The sequence below is a fragment of the Macaca fascicularis genome, chromosome 15 (assembly GCF_037993035.2).
Source record: "Macaca fascicularis isolate 582-1 chromosome 15, T2T-MFA8v1.1".
In the NCBI taxonomy this organism is placed as follows: domain Eukaryota; kingdom Metazoa; phylum Chordata; class Mammalia; order Primates; family Cercopithecidae; genus Macaca; species Macaca fascicularis.
The window spans coordinates 98,193,528-98,207,483 of NC_088389.1; the positions used below are offsets into that span (position 1 = coordinate 98,193,528).

At 43.5% G+C, this 13,956-nt stretch overlaps 1 protein-coding gene across 1 annotated transcript in view; it reads right to left on the bottom strand.

Annotated features, from left to right (window-relative positions):
- The window catches only part of DMRT1 (doublesex and mab-3 related transcription factor 1), a 130,961-nt gene that overhangs the window by 43,014 nt on the left and 73,991 nt on the right, over positions 1–13,956 (bottom strand). Inside the window, exon 4 of the mRNA XM_005581844.5 lies at positions 12,510–12,654. Coding sequence (XP_005581901.1) covers positions 12,510–12,654 — 145 coding nt within the window. The remainder of the gene's footprint in view (positions 1–12,509; positions 12,655–13,956) is intronic.

Below are 13,956 nucleotides of genomic sequence, written 5' to 3' on the forward strand. Positions count from 1 at the left end.
AAATAAACCTGATCATGCAATAAATTCAGTGTGCTCTTTTATTTTGCAGATTTAAGCTAAAACACCATCAATCTCTTGGAAGCAGCATCTTTCAGTATAACACTAGGCAGCACTAGGATTTTGATACCCACTAAAAAAATTAATAAAGAAACCACTGACTTCACAGACCTCCCCAAGCAGATGTGCTCAACAGGACAGGCAAGATGCTCCACAATGGGTGGCAACAGTTGTATGGGTTTCTCCTCTTTGCCCTCCTATCAAAGGGGCATTCCAATGTACCACAATACTCTCAGGAAAAAGTGTTCCAAGTTTTCGTAAGAAAGGATGGCAAATATGATCGCTTCACACACAGCAAAATCAAAGCTGCTTCTAAACTGAAATAACCATCTACTCTAGTTCCCCCTGAAGATTCCATTTATGCCAATTTCAATGGACAACAGTTTGGAAGGTACATAAAATCTGCTCACCATTCTTTACACCAGGAAGCACATTTGGAACCTGACCTCAGCATCTATTGTATACCCTGCGTATATGGGCAAGATGGGAAGTATATGCCTATATATAAATATAAATACATATAAAGCTAACTTTCAGTGTTCAGAAAACAAAAGCTATCCCCATATAACAGCCAAATTCTGACATAACTCAATTTGGACACCTCATCTGGTGTGCACTGCACTCATTCCTAGTGTAAACCCCACCGCGCCGGGCAATGATATACTGTAATGTCACATCGCAATCTGGATTTACTATAAAGGGCCGCTGACGAGCTTCAAAGCAGTAAACATTGCAGCGAGGTGTATTTCACACTGAGCTGGTTTTTATGAAGAACACTTCACCGCCCAGGCACGGCACCTGGATGATGAATGGTGAAAGATGCATGACAAGCTTCATCATTGTTTGTAAATCTTAACTGTTCCTGCTCACTAACTCTGGAGGCAATTTTCAAAGACAGCGGCCGACAGAAGGACAGCACAGCTTTCCTGAAGGTTATTCAAGTTGTACTTGGCCTGGGCCGTGCCTCTGAAGAGGCAAGCAGGGAAAATAAACTCCAGAAGTACTCCACACCGTCCCTGAAAAAAATCGCTAGGGCCCTGTGGATTCAGGTCAGATTCAAATGAGGAAATCTTATGAGTGATGATGCTGGAAGCTCTAACCCAACTGGCTACTGTCACATCCAAGGAGGGCCCAACAGACACACACCAGTTCTCCAGGATGTTTAAATACAAATGGTCTCTAAATGAGTAACAGAAACTGGCCAACTTGATTTGTGATGTGCCCACAAGAGAATTGGGTCCCTCTACTGAGCAGGCAGGTAGGGAACTCACTGTCACACCTGAATCCCATGAAGATAACATCAGCATTGAAAACACTGACAAACAATGTTTTCTAGTAATTGTGTTCAACCTGGCTATGTCAGAGCATTTAGGAATTTCTAAAATGTAGTTTCCAGAGCTCCTCTCTCTCTCTCTCTGTATCTTCTCTAGGCTGCAATTTTCAGCCACAATGAACTGAATCTATAGCTTTTAAAGAATAAATTAAAGATGTAAAAGCAATCTCATGATAAGCTACTGACAGACTAGATGAAGATTAAATAACATCTTCCTCAAAAATTATCTGAGGAAAACTGCCAGGCCTGTTAGTCACAGTAATTTAACAATAAAATAACAAGTAGAATATGTAATCACTTAACAGCTGATGCCCACAGGGAAAAAAGAGAATAAATATTTTTGAAAGTAGTTCATTGTGTTTCTATTTGCACTTATGATTTCAAAGCTAATCACTAGTCATTTAATTTTGTGATTTCTGCCCTTATCAAATATTAACCCTTCCACTTGACTCTCTCTTATTAAATAAAAGGAAAATTCAAATATAACCACAAAATTAAAAGTGACTTTACTGTGCTCATAAAAGTATCTTAAAGTTTATACTGAGCTTTGGGAATAGCCATGTAAAGAGAAATACCACACCTGATATGCCGAAGGGTTTCAGTTTGCTTTTGAGTTTTTAACTATGACACAAATGTGCTACAGAAAGACACCCCCAGATGGGGGCATTTCTGCCTAAGGCATGTGCTAACAGAGCAGGTTTTGGAATCTCATCATTACAGCTAAAGAAATTGCATCCATGCCTTTAGTCCCTGCAAACAGAATATTCCCAAGTGCATTCTCAACCCCAATCACAGCCCATTTCCTTAAAAATACTTAAGACAGGAGGGTGCTTGACTGTAGCCCAGTGAGGCCTTAGATAAACGGCATCATCACTGAGTTTCAGTTCCCCCATGTGCCACACGGGAACAGGACCCCTCCTTTCCCCCACCTAACAGGCATTGTCTCTCTGCTTCAATATCCTCATCTGTAAAATGGGGATAATAGCATTATTCAGAGAATTAAATGAGTTACACACAGAGTGGTCAGACATTGTCTTACAGACACTGGAGGAGCTGGACATGTGTTTGTAAGAGAAGAAAAAGAAAAGGAAGGAAATGAACAGAAAAACACAGGATATACTAGACAAAAGAGCGCCCAGGAAAATGATTCAGGATCTGAGTTCGTAGGCTGGCTCCTCCTCTTAAACACTAGCAACAAGGCTTAGAGGAAGTCACGGCACTCTGCCTGCACACCCACCCTCTGCTAAGTGTGAATACGGAATAAGCACCTCTGACCCTCCGGCGGGGCTGCATTCTTAATCAAAATACCAGTCGCATATAAAGAACTAAGTCCCTAAAATTCAAGTTTTCCAAAGGGAAGATTCTACACGGCATATATCCAAGATGTCTGTGGCCTGGGGACAGTACCCCATGTTTGTTGGTGTCTGATTTATTTCACCGAATGCCTCACTGGAATACCCAACTCCAGGTAGATGAGGAATGAACAGAAAAGATTCCACAGTTGGTTTCTTACTCATTTAAGAAACGACAAACCATCCCGGCGGTCATCTGAGAACACTGCAAGATGGCAGGCACCTGGAGGAGTACAAAGCTGACCCTCCGTGTGGGCACACACCCTGATAATTCTTGCTAACGTGCTGCGCTGAATGGACCTTATCCTTACATGCGTGAGTCTGACCTCCCTGAGGTAGGCCCCTGGGCAGTGCCTGCTATTTCCAGACTACAGCCTGGAGGAGGTCTTGTCAAAGACAGGACACATTAGGAGCCCCACGGCTCTCAATCTTGCCCACAGTTTGCCTTGTGGGGTGCTCTTTATATGGAGAAAGAGAAAGATTTGAAGGAAAGACAGAAATCTGCTTGTCCTCATCCAACAGCATGTCAGCTTGCTTCTGTACTATCCTTTAGGCATAAAGGGACCTGCTGGTGTTCTTCACATTCCCTGTAAAGCACCGGTGTGTTTTACTCAGCAAACATATCATAAGTGTAATATATTAAAAATACATCTTTAAAGCTGCCATTTCCAAATGTTTATTATCTGCTTAAAATTAGTATGCTCCATCTTCCTCACTCTGCAGACCATGATGTCTAGCTAATTTCAAGAATCATGATACACATACGCTTAGCCCTCCTTAATGATAGTAATCATTTTCATCTGTACAGCCCACTGCCAGGCACCTGCTGAAATAGAAAGATACATAAGCCATGGTAAAAGGTCTACATACAGGAATATGAGAGTTGACAGATTCTGTCATACTTTTACATAATTCCTTATGTGATCCATATATATAAAAATAGATACTTCTGTTATTATTGTTTTCCACTTTTCAGATGTAACTGAAGCTCTAAGGGATTGATCAGGCCAGGCGCAGAGGCTCACGTCTGTAATCCCAGCACTGTGGGAGGTTGAGGTAGGCAGATCACTTGAGGTCAGGAGTTCGAGACTAGCCTGGCCGACATGGAGAAACCCCATCTCTACTAAAAATCCAAAAGTTAGCTGAGTGTGGTGGTGCACACCTGTAATCCCAGCTACTCAGGAGGCTGAGGTAGGACAATTGCTTGAACCTGGGAAGCAGAGGTTGCAATGAGCCGAGATCATGCCATTGCACTCCAGCCTGGGAGATAGAGTGAGACTCCATGTTAAAAAAAAAAAAAAACAAAAGAGAGAGAGATTGATCATCTTATTACTGGCTCCAGAGCTGGGGACCTGAGCAAGACCTCGTCTCGTGGGATAGCTCCAATGCCCTTCCATTCACTGGCCTTGTTGCCACTGAAAGCTCCACTTACTTCTCTGTTCCAAGTTAATGCTGAGAACAAAATGGTCACGTAAGGAAAATAGATTTACCTACAAAGTGCTCTTTTCTTTGAAATTTAGCAAATAATAAGTCATTTCTAAAGTGTCAAGTTTAAATTAAATTCAACATTTTCTAAACGTTGCATAAAACACATTCAGCTTTCCTTAAAGCAGAGAAAGACACGGGTTGATGTTTTTCCCTCCTACTGGCTGAGAAATACAGCTCAGGGCAGGATGCACAACAACAAACACAGCCCTCCGAGTCCTTGCCCCACTGTCCTTCGTGCCAGAGCCAAACTCTACAACATGTCGAAAGCATCATTTTCCCTTACAAGAAGAGCTATGTGAAATGCCCACACAGCCCTCGCAGGAAAAACTGGGGAAAGTCATGATAACACCTGCCATCTTTTACCTGCATTTTGTGATTATTGAGCTTGTTTGCACATCAGACACCATTTCATCCTCACAATACTGGCGTGGCCTCCACAGAGCCAACGTCCTCACCCTCTCTCAGCAGGTAGGGAAACCGAGGCTCTCAGGGAAGCATCTGGTACTGCCACATAACCTGCTAAGTCAGGGGTCCCATTTAGATTCCACATACAGAATTCTCTACCACCCCACATGGCCACTTGTCGCAGAATGTCGCCTCACCTCACATAAAGGGCACCTTTGGCATTCTGGATCAAGAGCAAGTAGATCTGAGGGTGCTCCCAACAGAGGGAAGAACCTCAGTGTTCTCACCCACAAACTGGGGAGGTGCAGCCAGATGACCTTCCCTAAAAGTCCAACTCTGACGTGCAGCATTAAGCAAGTCCACTCCCTGAGGTGCAAGCTACCCATTTTGCCTGCAGTCCTGGTCATCATCAAGGACAGGCCTATGGTTATCAGTGAAATCAGGCACTGCTAGACTCCCCAGTCCACGGCATTGTTAATGCCAAATGGATTCGAAGAGTCGTATTTGGGAGCAGAGAGGCTTCTGCAAGCTGCTCACACATCACAGAGGAGCATGAAACCTTCACCTGCATGGAGCCCGTCACTGCCGGTGGCCATCTGACCTTTGGGTAAAATGTAGATGCTCTGCACTCGCTTCACGGAGCTGCTGAGAGCCTCTGTGTGTTACATGAGTAATACATGAACACTCCATGATCTGTAAGAAGCACCTCAAATGTTTCTTTCTCCTGAAAAGAGTGCAGCTTGGATATGAAGGAAGGCTGAGGTTGCACGGGAGGCTGCCACTCTGAGTCGGAACCAAAAGAAATAAGGCACCATTTCTTTTTTTTTTTTTTTTTTTGAGACGAAGTCTTTTTTTTTTTTTTTTTTTTTTTTTTTTTTTTTTTTTTTTTTTTTTTTTTTGAGACGGAGTCTCGCTCTGTCACCCAGGCTGGAGTGCAGTGGCCGGATCTCAGCTCACTGCAAGCTCCGCCTCCCGGGTTTACGCCATTCTCCTGCCTCAGCCTCCCGAGTAGCTGGGACTACAGGCGCCCGCCACCGCGCCCGGCTAGTTTTTTGTATTTTTAGTAGAGACGGGGTTTCACCGTGTTAGCCAGGATGGTCTCGATCTCCTGACCTCGTGATCCGCCCGCCTCGGCCTCCCAAAGTGCTGGGATTACAGGCTTGAGCCACCGCGCCCGGCCTTGAGACGAAGTCTTGCTCTGTCTCTCACGCTGGAGTGCAGTGGCGCGATCTCAGCTCACTGCAAGCTCCACCTCCCAGGTTCAAGCCATTCTCCTGGAAATAAGGCACCATTTCTAACTTTTAAACTGAGATCACAAAATAAATAGACAAACATATCTAAGTGGATTACCTTCACCATCTGAAACCTAAACCTTTTTGCAGATGTTGGCCAACCATGTACTCCAGCAACTTATACTCAAGAATTCAACATGCAGAGAACGATGTCTGTTCTCAGATGTGCAGTGCCACCCACCTCTAGACAGAGGTGCATCTGTTAAAACAGAGGGGCTTGCTGTGGAGGTGTCTCTTCATCCCCAGTTGGGGAAGCATCATTTCAAAGCCGTTCCCACTGTCACTTCCCGAACAGATTGCATCTGTTACTATGAAGCGGCCACACTCAGATAAGCCAACCCTCCATGTGAGCACTAGACAAGTGATCTTCAAACAGTCTGTGGAGGGGGAGGAGCCTGCTTTAATTTTTTTTTTTTTTTTTCTTTCAGTTTCCAACGCACTGTGGTCTGGTACTTTGGCAAAATACAATAAAAATGAATGACTAGAGGCCCCCCAAACTTTTTTCTTGACCAGGTATGGTGGCTTACACCTATAATCCCAGCATTTTAGGAGGCTGAGGTGGGAGGATCGCATGAGCCCAGGAGTTCAAGACCAGCCTGGGCAATATGGCAAAACTCTGTCTCTACCAAAAAAAAAAAAAAAAAGAAAGAAAGAAATTAGCTGGGCATTGTGGTGCTCACCTGTAGTCCTAGCTACCCAGGAGGCTGAGGTGGGAGGATCACTTGAGCCTGGGAGGTTGAGGCTATAGTGAGCTATGACTGCACCCCTGCACGCTTGCCTGTGCTATAAAGCTGGAGGGCTGTGTCGTGATGCAGTGCTGGATGCAGTGTGGGTCTCAGGGTCCCGCTCTGTCACCCAGGCTGGAGTGCAATGGTGTGATCATAGCTCACTGCAGCCTGAAACCCCTGGGCTCCAGCGATCTTCCTGCCTCACCCTCCCAAGTAGTCAAGTACTCAGAACTAGAGGCGCGTGCCACCAAACCCAGCTAATTTTTTTTTTTAATTTTTTTTTGTAGAGATGGGGTCTCACTATGTTGCTTAGGCTGGAAACTATTTTTTTTAAATAGAAAACAAGTGTTGGCAAGGATGTGGCGAAATTGGAACCCTCATATATTATGGTAAGAATGTAAAACGATGCAGCTGCTGTGAAAAAGAGTAACGTGTTCCTCAAAAATTAAATACAGACTTACCATAGGACCCAGCAATTCCACTTCTAGGCATATACCCAGAAGTAGTGAAATTAGACATTCAAACAAAGACTGGTACACAAACGTTCAAAGCAGCACTATTCACATTAGCCAAAAGGCGGAAACAACCCAATATCCGATGAATGGCTGAACAAAATGTGATCTCACCATCCATACCATGGAATGATACTGAGCCACAAACAGGAATGAAATACTCATCTCTATGACAGTGTAGCTGAATCACAAAAACATTTAAGTTAAGCGAAGCAAGACACAAAAGGCTACATATTATGAGATTCCATTCCAGAACAGGCAAATTCATAGAGACAGAAAGCAGATTAGTGATTACCAGGGGGCTGGAGGAGGGAAGATGGGGGGTTCCCTTTTGGGGTGATGAAAGTGCCTTGGAACCAGATAGAGGTAACGGTTGCCCAACTCTGTGAATGTACCAAATGCCACTGAATTGGACACTTTAATTATGGTTAATCATGTTAGGTGGATTTCACCTCAATTAAAAATAGACTACTAGAAAAATGAAAGACAAAAATATAAGCCCCAATATTTTATTAGACTCAACAGACAAAACTGCTCTATCAAATTGCTGTAAAGTTTGTTTCCTCTCTATTTCTCTTCGCCCCTCTTAGACAAGTAACAAAGCACCCCCAGACCCACATCAGACCATGGTCCCCACTCTGCAGACCCTTGGATCCCACCCCACCTGGCTTGCTCAGGGTCACCCCTACAGCAATTGTGACCCCACGCACTCTGTGTATCCACAAATTCTTCCTCTATTGGGATCACCTCACCAGCATACAAGCCTATTATAAAATCTCTCTTCTTTAAAGAAAGAGCCAAGGCCCTTCCTTGAACTCACTTCCCCACGGGTTGATGCCCCATCCCACTATTCCTCTTACAGCAAAACTCCTGAAGAGCTGCCTATACTCACTGCCCCAGTTCTTCTCTCCCATGCACTCCTGAATACGCAGGCAGGCTTTGGTTCTCACCTCCCACCAAAGTGGCCACTAAGAAGTTCATTGATCACTTCCAACTTGCAACAGCCGATGGTCGATTCCAGTCCTCATCTCATTTGACCTATCAGCACTCTTTGGCTCTCCTTAAAATCCTTTAATTTGGCTTCTAAGCACCACTCACCCACAGTTTCTAAGGCACCACTCACCCACAGTTTCCCTCCTGTCTCACAGGCTGCTCCTCTTCCCTCTTTTCTTTGCTAGTCCTCCTCATCTACAGGGCCATAAACATTGGAGACATGCAGGGCTCAGTCCTTGGTCCTTTATTCTACACCTACATTCATCTCTCCAAATGATCTCATCACATTGACTTCAAATAACACCTATGCACTGAACCCCCAAATCTTCATCTCCAGCAGAGATATTTCCCCTCCACCACAGACTCCACACATCCAACTCCTAATCAACAATCCACTTGGATGGTTCATGGACATCTCAAACTTAACACATGCAAAGTTAAACTCGTAATGCACACAAACTTGTTTCTCCTATAGTCTTCTTTACCTCGATAATTGGAAACTCCAATCTTCCATTTGGTCAGGTCAAAAATTAAGGAGTCATCCTTTGCTCCTCTCTTCCTGTCCAATCCAAAGCCCAACAGCAAATCTTGTTGGTTCTATCTTCAAAATATATCCAGAATTCGACCACCCATTATCACCACCACGCTCCCACCCTCACTCAGCCACCATCTTCTTTTGCCAGAATTACTGCCATCACCTGCTAATTGGCCTCTCAGCTTCCACTCTTGCATCCCTATAGTCTATAAGAAAACAGTCATTAGGGTGATCATTTAAAAGCACAAGACAGACAAATCACCCTGTGCTTGAACCCTCCTATGGCTCCCCATCTCACTTGAAATAAAAGTCTAATTGTTGCAATAGCTTACAAACACCGGCACGATCTGACTCCACCATCTCTCTGACCTACCCACTTAACATTTTTCAGGATAAGGAAAGAAGGAATGGTTCCTATCCTTTTACAAAAAAAGCATTAAAAAGCAGTAACATGACAAAAAGAAAACGTTCCCTGTAAAATTCCCCCCAACCCCCTGCCCAACATTCAATTTTTTTCATGTTGCCAGCTTTAGCAAATCCAGAGGAAGACATTGCACTTGGACTCATTTTTTTAGATGATAGAGAAGCTAAGCTTAAATTTATTTTTAAAGAAACTGAAGAAACATGGATTTGATGGGCAAATTTATACCTGAATAAGACTTTAAAGACATTAAACCTACTGAAAACACTCTTTCAAGTTATTTAGAAATCCCTATTTAGAATAAATAATAACTTATGTATTAACACAATCAACCAAAAGAACTTAAACTTGATGGATCTGCTAAATGTAACTGGTTATGAGCCAGCCTTTGCCAATATCTCACAAATGAATATACTGATGTCCGCATCCCCACCCATCATTTCCTCTCTCTAGCCTCAGCCCTGCCTCCCAGAAGGGCTAACATGCTCTCAAAGAACTCCCCACTGTGTCAATGCTGATAAAACTGAGGATCCAGTGTCCCATGAGATGATCTTTGAGGTGTCCTTACTGACCTCCAAACACAATACTTCCTTTACCTTCCCACTTGCTTTGTAAAAATTCATGCAATATTTAAAAACCCAAAACAGCTCACATTTGGAAGACATTAAGCCACACTTCTTTTAAAACTTAGCTGGGATTTTGATTTTCTACATATTTGTACACTCCTTCTCGAAGATAATTCCAAAGTAGATAGTGCTGAGATTTTACTGTAGTTCTTCCCGGCTCTCGTTTCTGAAGCTTGAGCCTCCTACTTAACTGTTAGTGGGTTAGCAGGGTACCAGGAATTTAAGCCTGGGGTCTCCTGACACACTACTCTTTCAAATAAACACATGGCCAGAAAAGTTGTAAGAAATTGTAGGTGGTGTTCACCTATTCTTCTTCCCCTACGAGCGCTGGTACGGCTGGTCTTTTTCTTTCCTGGACTGTAACCTCTTTCCTTCTGAGTCGCTTCCTTTTCTGCCATAAATTCAAATGCCTACTGCTCCTCTCCAAATTCACTCCTCTCTGCTCTAATAAATTGCCTCTTATATTTTTGTCTTACTGCCTTGCTCTGAATTTACACCTTTGTCTCAAGAATGCCAACGCTTCTAAAAATATTCCATTATTCCTGGAGTAAGAAACGCAGGCAATTTCTTCCTGAAAGTGGGTTTCATTCTTCTTTGTATAAACAAATGTTCCTTTAACTGCTTCATCCCCAAATTGTGCAGAGGCTCCATCAGACAAGCCAGTTAGGATTCTGACCTTTCATGCTTGTACTCCCTTACAGGGCAAGCTGGGTTAAAAATAATACCAGATTCCTCTGGGAGGCCCTTTCTATTGGGAGTGGACAAGCAGAACTCTGTTTTTTAAGTATTCATACTATATAATATGTGCCCATAGGTCCTTCTTTCATACTGCTTTTGAGTCTATGTATTTGTTTATAAGCTCCCTAAGGACAAACAACACATTTTCTATACCTTCTTACCTGCTATAATGCCTTTTATTTGTTATTTATTGGTTGAGTGAATGAATGAATCTGGTATTATTATTATTTTCTTTTTTTTTTTTTTTGAGACAGAGTCTCACTCTGTCGCCCGGGCTGGAGTGCAGTGGCCGGATCTCGGCTCACTGCAAGCTCCGCCTCCCGGGTTTACGCCATTCTCCTGCCTCAGCCTCCCGAGTAGCTGGGACTACAGGCGCCCGCCGCCTCGCCCGGCTAGTTTTTTTGTATTTTTTTAGTAGAGACGGGGTTTCACCGTGTTAGCCAGGATGATCTCGATCTCTTGACCTCATAATCCGCCCATCTCGGCCTCCCAAAGTGCTGGGATTACAGGCGGATTATGAGGTCAAGAGATCGAGATCATCCTGGCTAACACGGTGAAACCCCGTCTCTACTAAAAAAATACAAAAAAAAAAAAACTAGCCGGGCGAGGTGGCAGGCTCCTGTAGTCCCAGCTACTCGGGAGGCTGAGGCAGGAGAATGGCGTAAACCCGGGAGGCGGAGCTTGCAGTGAGCCGAGATCCGGCCACTGCACTCCAGCCCGGGCGACAGAGTGAGACTCCGTCTCAAAAAAAAAAAAAAAAGAAAATAATAATAATAATAATACCAGATTCATTCATTCACTCAACCAATAAATAACAAATAAAAGGCATTATAGCAGGTAAGAAGGTATAGAAAATGTGTTGTTTGTCCTTAGGGAGCTTATAAACAAATACATAGACTCAAAAGCAGTATGAAAGAAGGACCTATGGGCACATATTATATAGTATGAATACTTAAAAAACAGAGTTCTGCTTGTCCACTACCAATAGAAAGTAATTCTTAATAAAAGTGAAACTTCAATCAACAATGTGTGCTTCCACCTCTCTGCAGCTCAAACTATATAGGCTCCCGTGACCTATATATTTCATATTAATAGAAGTCCTTTATTTTATGTTAATATCGTAAATAAAGCATACCTTGCCAAGCTATTTTAGACTTTATGGCTCTGAATTTGGAAATCAAAGCATGGTTCTGATTCTCATTCTCTAAGTTCTCTAGAGAGTCAAGTTATTTAGAAAATGAACATATCCATTTACTTAGTACAGAGTAAGTTCTCCTAGATTGGTTTCTCTTCCAAGACACTCACTACTGCCCTGATATCCACTTACTGCCTATTGTGTATGTTTCTCACTTTCCTACATCAAAAGAGGATACTTAACTATAAAGAACTTAAACAAGGGATCTGCAAACGCAGCAGCTGTAAAGACCTGCCTCCCACCACAGTGAAAATGCTGGGGGATGTTAAAATTGAAGTTGAGGAACTATGTATTTCAAAGTGTTTTGATTCATTTAACAGTCATTTTTTATTTCAAAGCCATTATATCAGAGTTATTTGCATTGCTACTGCATAAACTCTGAGATCTATTGTATTCAAAAATGTTTTATTATGTTATTTTCCCCCAAAAGATGAATATGCCTTCAATTTTAAAATGAAAGTCTTTGGGAAATGAGTTTTCAATATACAGAAACTCACTTCACAAAAAATACCAGGTCTTGAACCACATTTAAAGTGCCCCTGTATTTCATATTGATCTCTATAAAATACATTTTTAGCTTCCAAAGGGGAGTCTCTCATCTTACTCCTGTCACTCTAAGAATCCAGAAAGGAAAAAAAAACATGGTATTAAGAATCAAGCAAAGCAAAGTCATTTTATAACTAAATTCTTTAAAGGATACTTATCCAGGCTTCACACAGCAATAAACTTTCCAACAATTACTAACAGCTAAGCCATTAGAGACAGCTAATGACCCAGTACTGGATAGCCATCCTCTCTCAACCCCAAATCCAGTCTGTATGACCAGATACCTACCGCTCGCCCTGGCTTCCGGGTAAGAGGGCGCATCCTCGAAAGTGAAGAACTGGGGCACGCTCTGGCCCAGGTAAGAGGGAGGCGGGTAGTAAGAATGCATCCTGTACTGGGAGCTCATTGCATGGCGGTTCTCCATGTTCTTCATCTGCTTAAAAAAAAAGAAGAAATATATTGAGACCAACATTGTATGTCACAACTAGTACAATAATTACCTAATTCTTTAAAATAAGGTAACAGGCTGGGCACAGTGGCTCATGCCTATATTCCCAACACCTTGGGAGGCCAGGGTGGGAGGATCACTTGAGCCCAGGAGCTCAAGACCAGCCAAGGCAACACAGTGAAACCTCTTTTCTACATAAAAATCAAAAAATTGGCTGGGTGTGACAGTGCACAAGTGAGATCTCAGCTCAGGAGGCTGAGGTGGGAAGATCACTTGAACCCAGGAGTTTGAGGCTGCAGTGAGCCATGATTGCTTGCACTACTGCACCCCAGCCTGGGCAACAGAGCAAGATCCTGTCTCAAAAAAAAAAAAAAGAAAAAAAAAAAGCAAACTAAGGGAATGGCCTATTTCAGTTGGAAGTGGCCTCAGCCATGAGCACGCTCCTCCAATGTACTGGGCCTAGAACTATGATGGTGCCTTTATATCTTAAGGTCCCCTCTAAAGCAGCCCTGAAATTCCTTCTGGTCATTTGGTGCTCGATTAACCAGTATAAAAGAGAACAGGGTGGTGGAGAGGGGACAGTGCTGCTTAGGAGACAACACAATCTGCTGTAACACTAACATATTTGTTTGAACGGGAGCAAGTTATCAGACCTCTTCCCATGTTTCTTCATGTGTAAAACTGGCATTTCATCTTGGTTACCTTACAGAGTTCATATGAGGAGAGTATTTAAAAAGACTGTAGGCTGGGTGCAGTGGCTCACACCTGTAATCCCAGCACTTTGGGAGGCCGAGATGGGTGGATCACGAGGTCAGGAGATCGAGACCATCCTGGCTAACATGGTGTGGTGTTAGCCAGGGTGTGGTGGCGGGCGGCTGTGGTCTCAGCTACTGGGGAGGCTGAGGCAGGAGAATGGTGTAAACCCGGGAGGCGGAGCTTGTAGTGAGCCAAGATAGCGCCACTGCACTCCAGCCTGGGGGACAGAGCAAGACTCTGTCTCCAAAAAAAAAAAGATTGTAAAACAACATGCAAACCATGTGTAATGGGAAGCTGTGGACATCAGCACGATGCCATGCTGGATCCTGTTACTCACTGTCTATTCCCAGCTCCTTCTGTGCTGTTCCCTGCAGCAAGGAACAGGAGTCTGAGATCTGAATTCTGGAGGCGATTTGGATTCTGCTAACTGGACACATGAAGCAGAGCGAAACTGGGAAGGCAGTAAGGAGGCACAAGCGCCCCTCCAGCAGCAGTGGCAGCTGCACGTGAGCTCAGCAGTCATTCACTTTT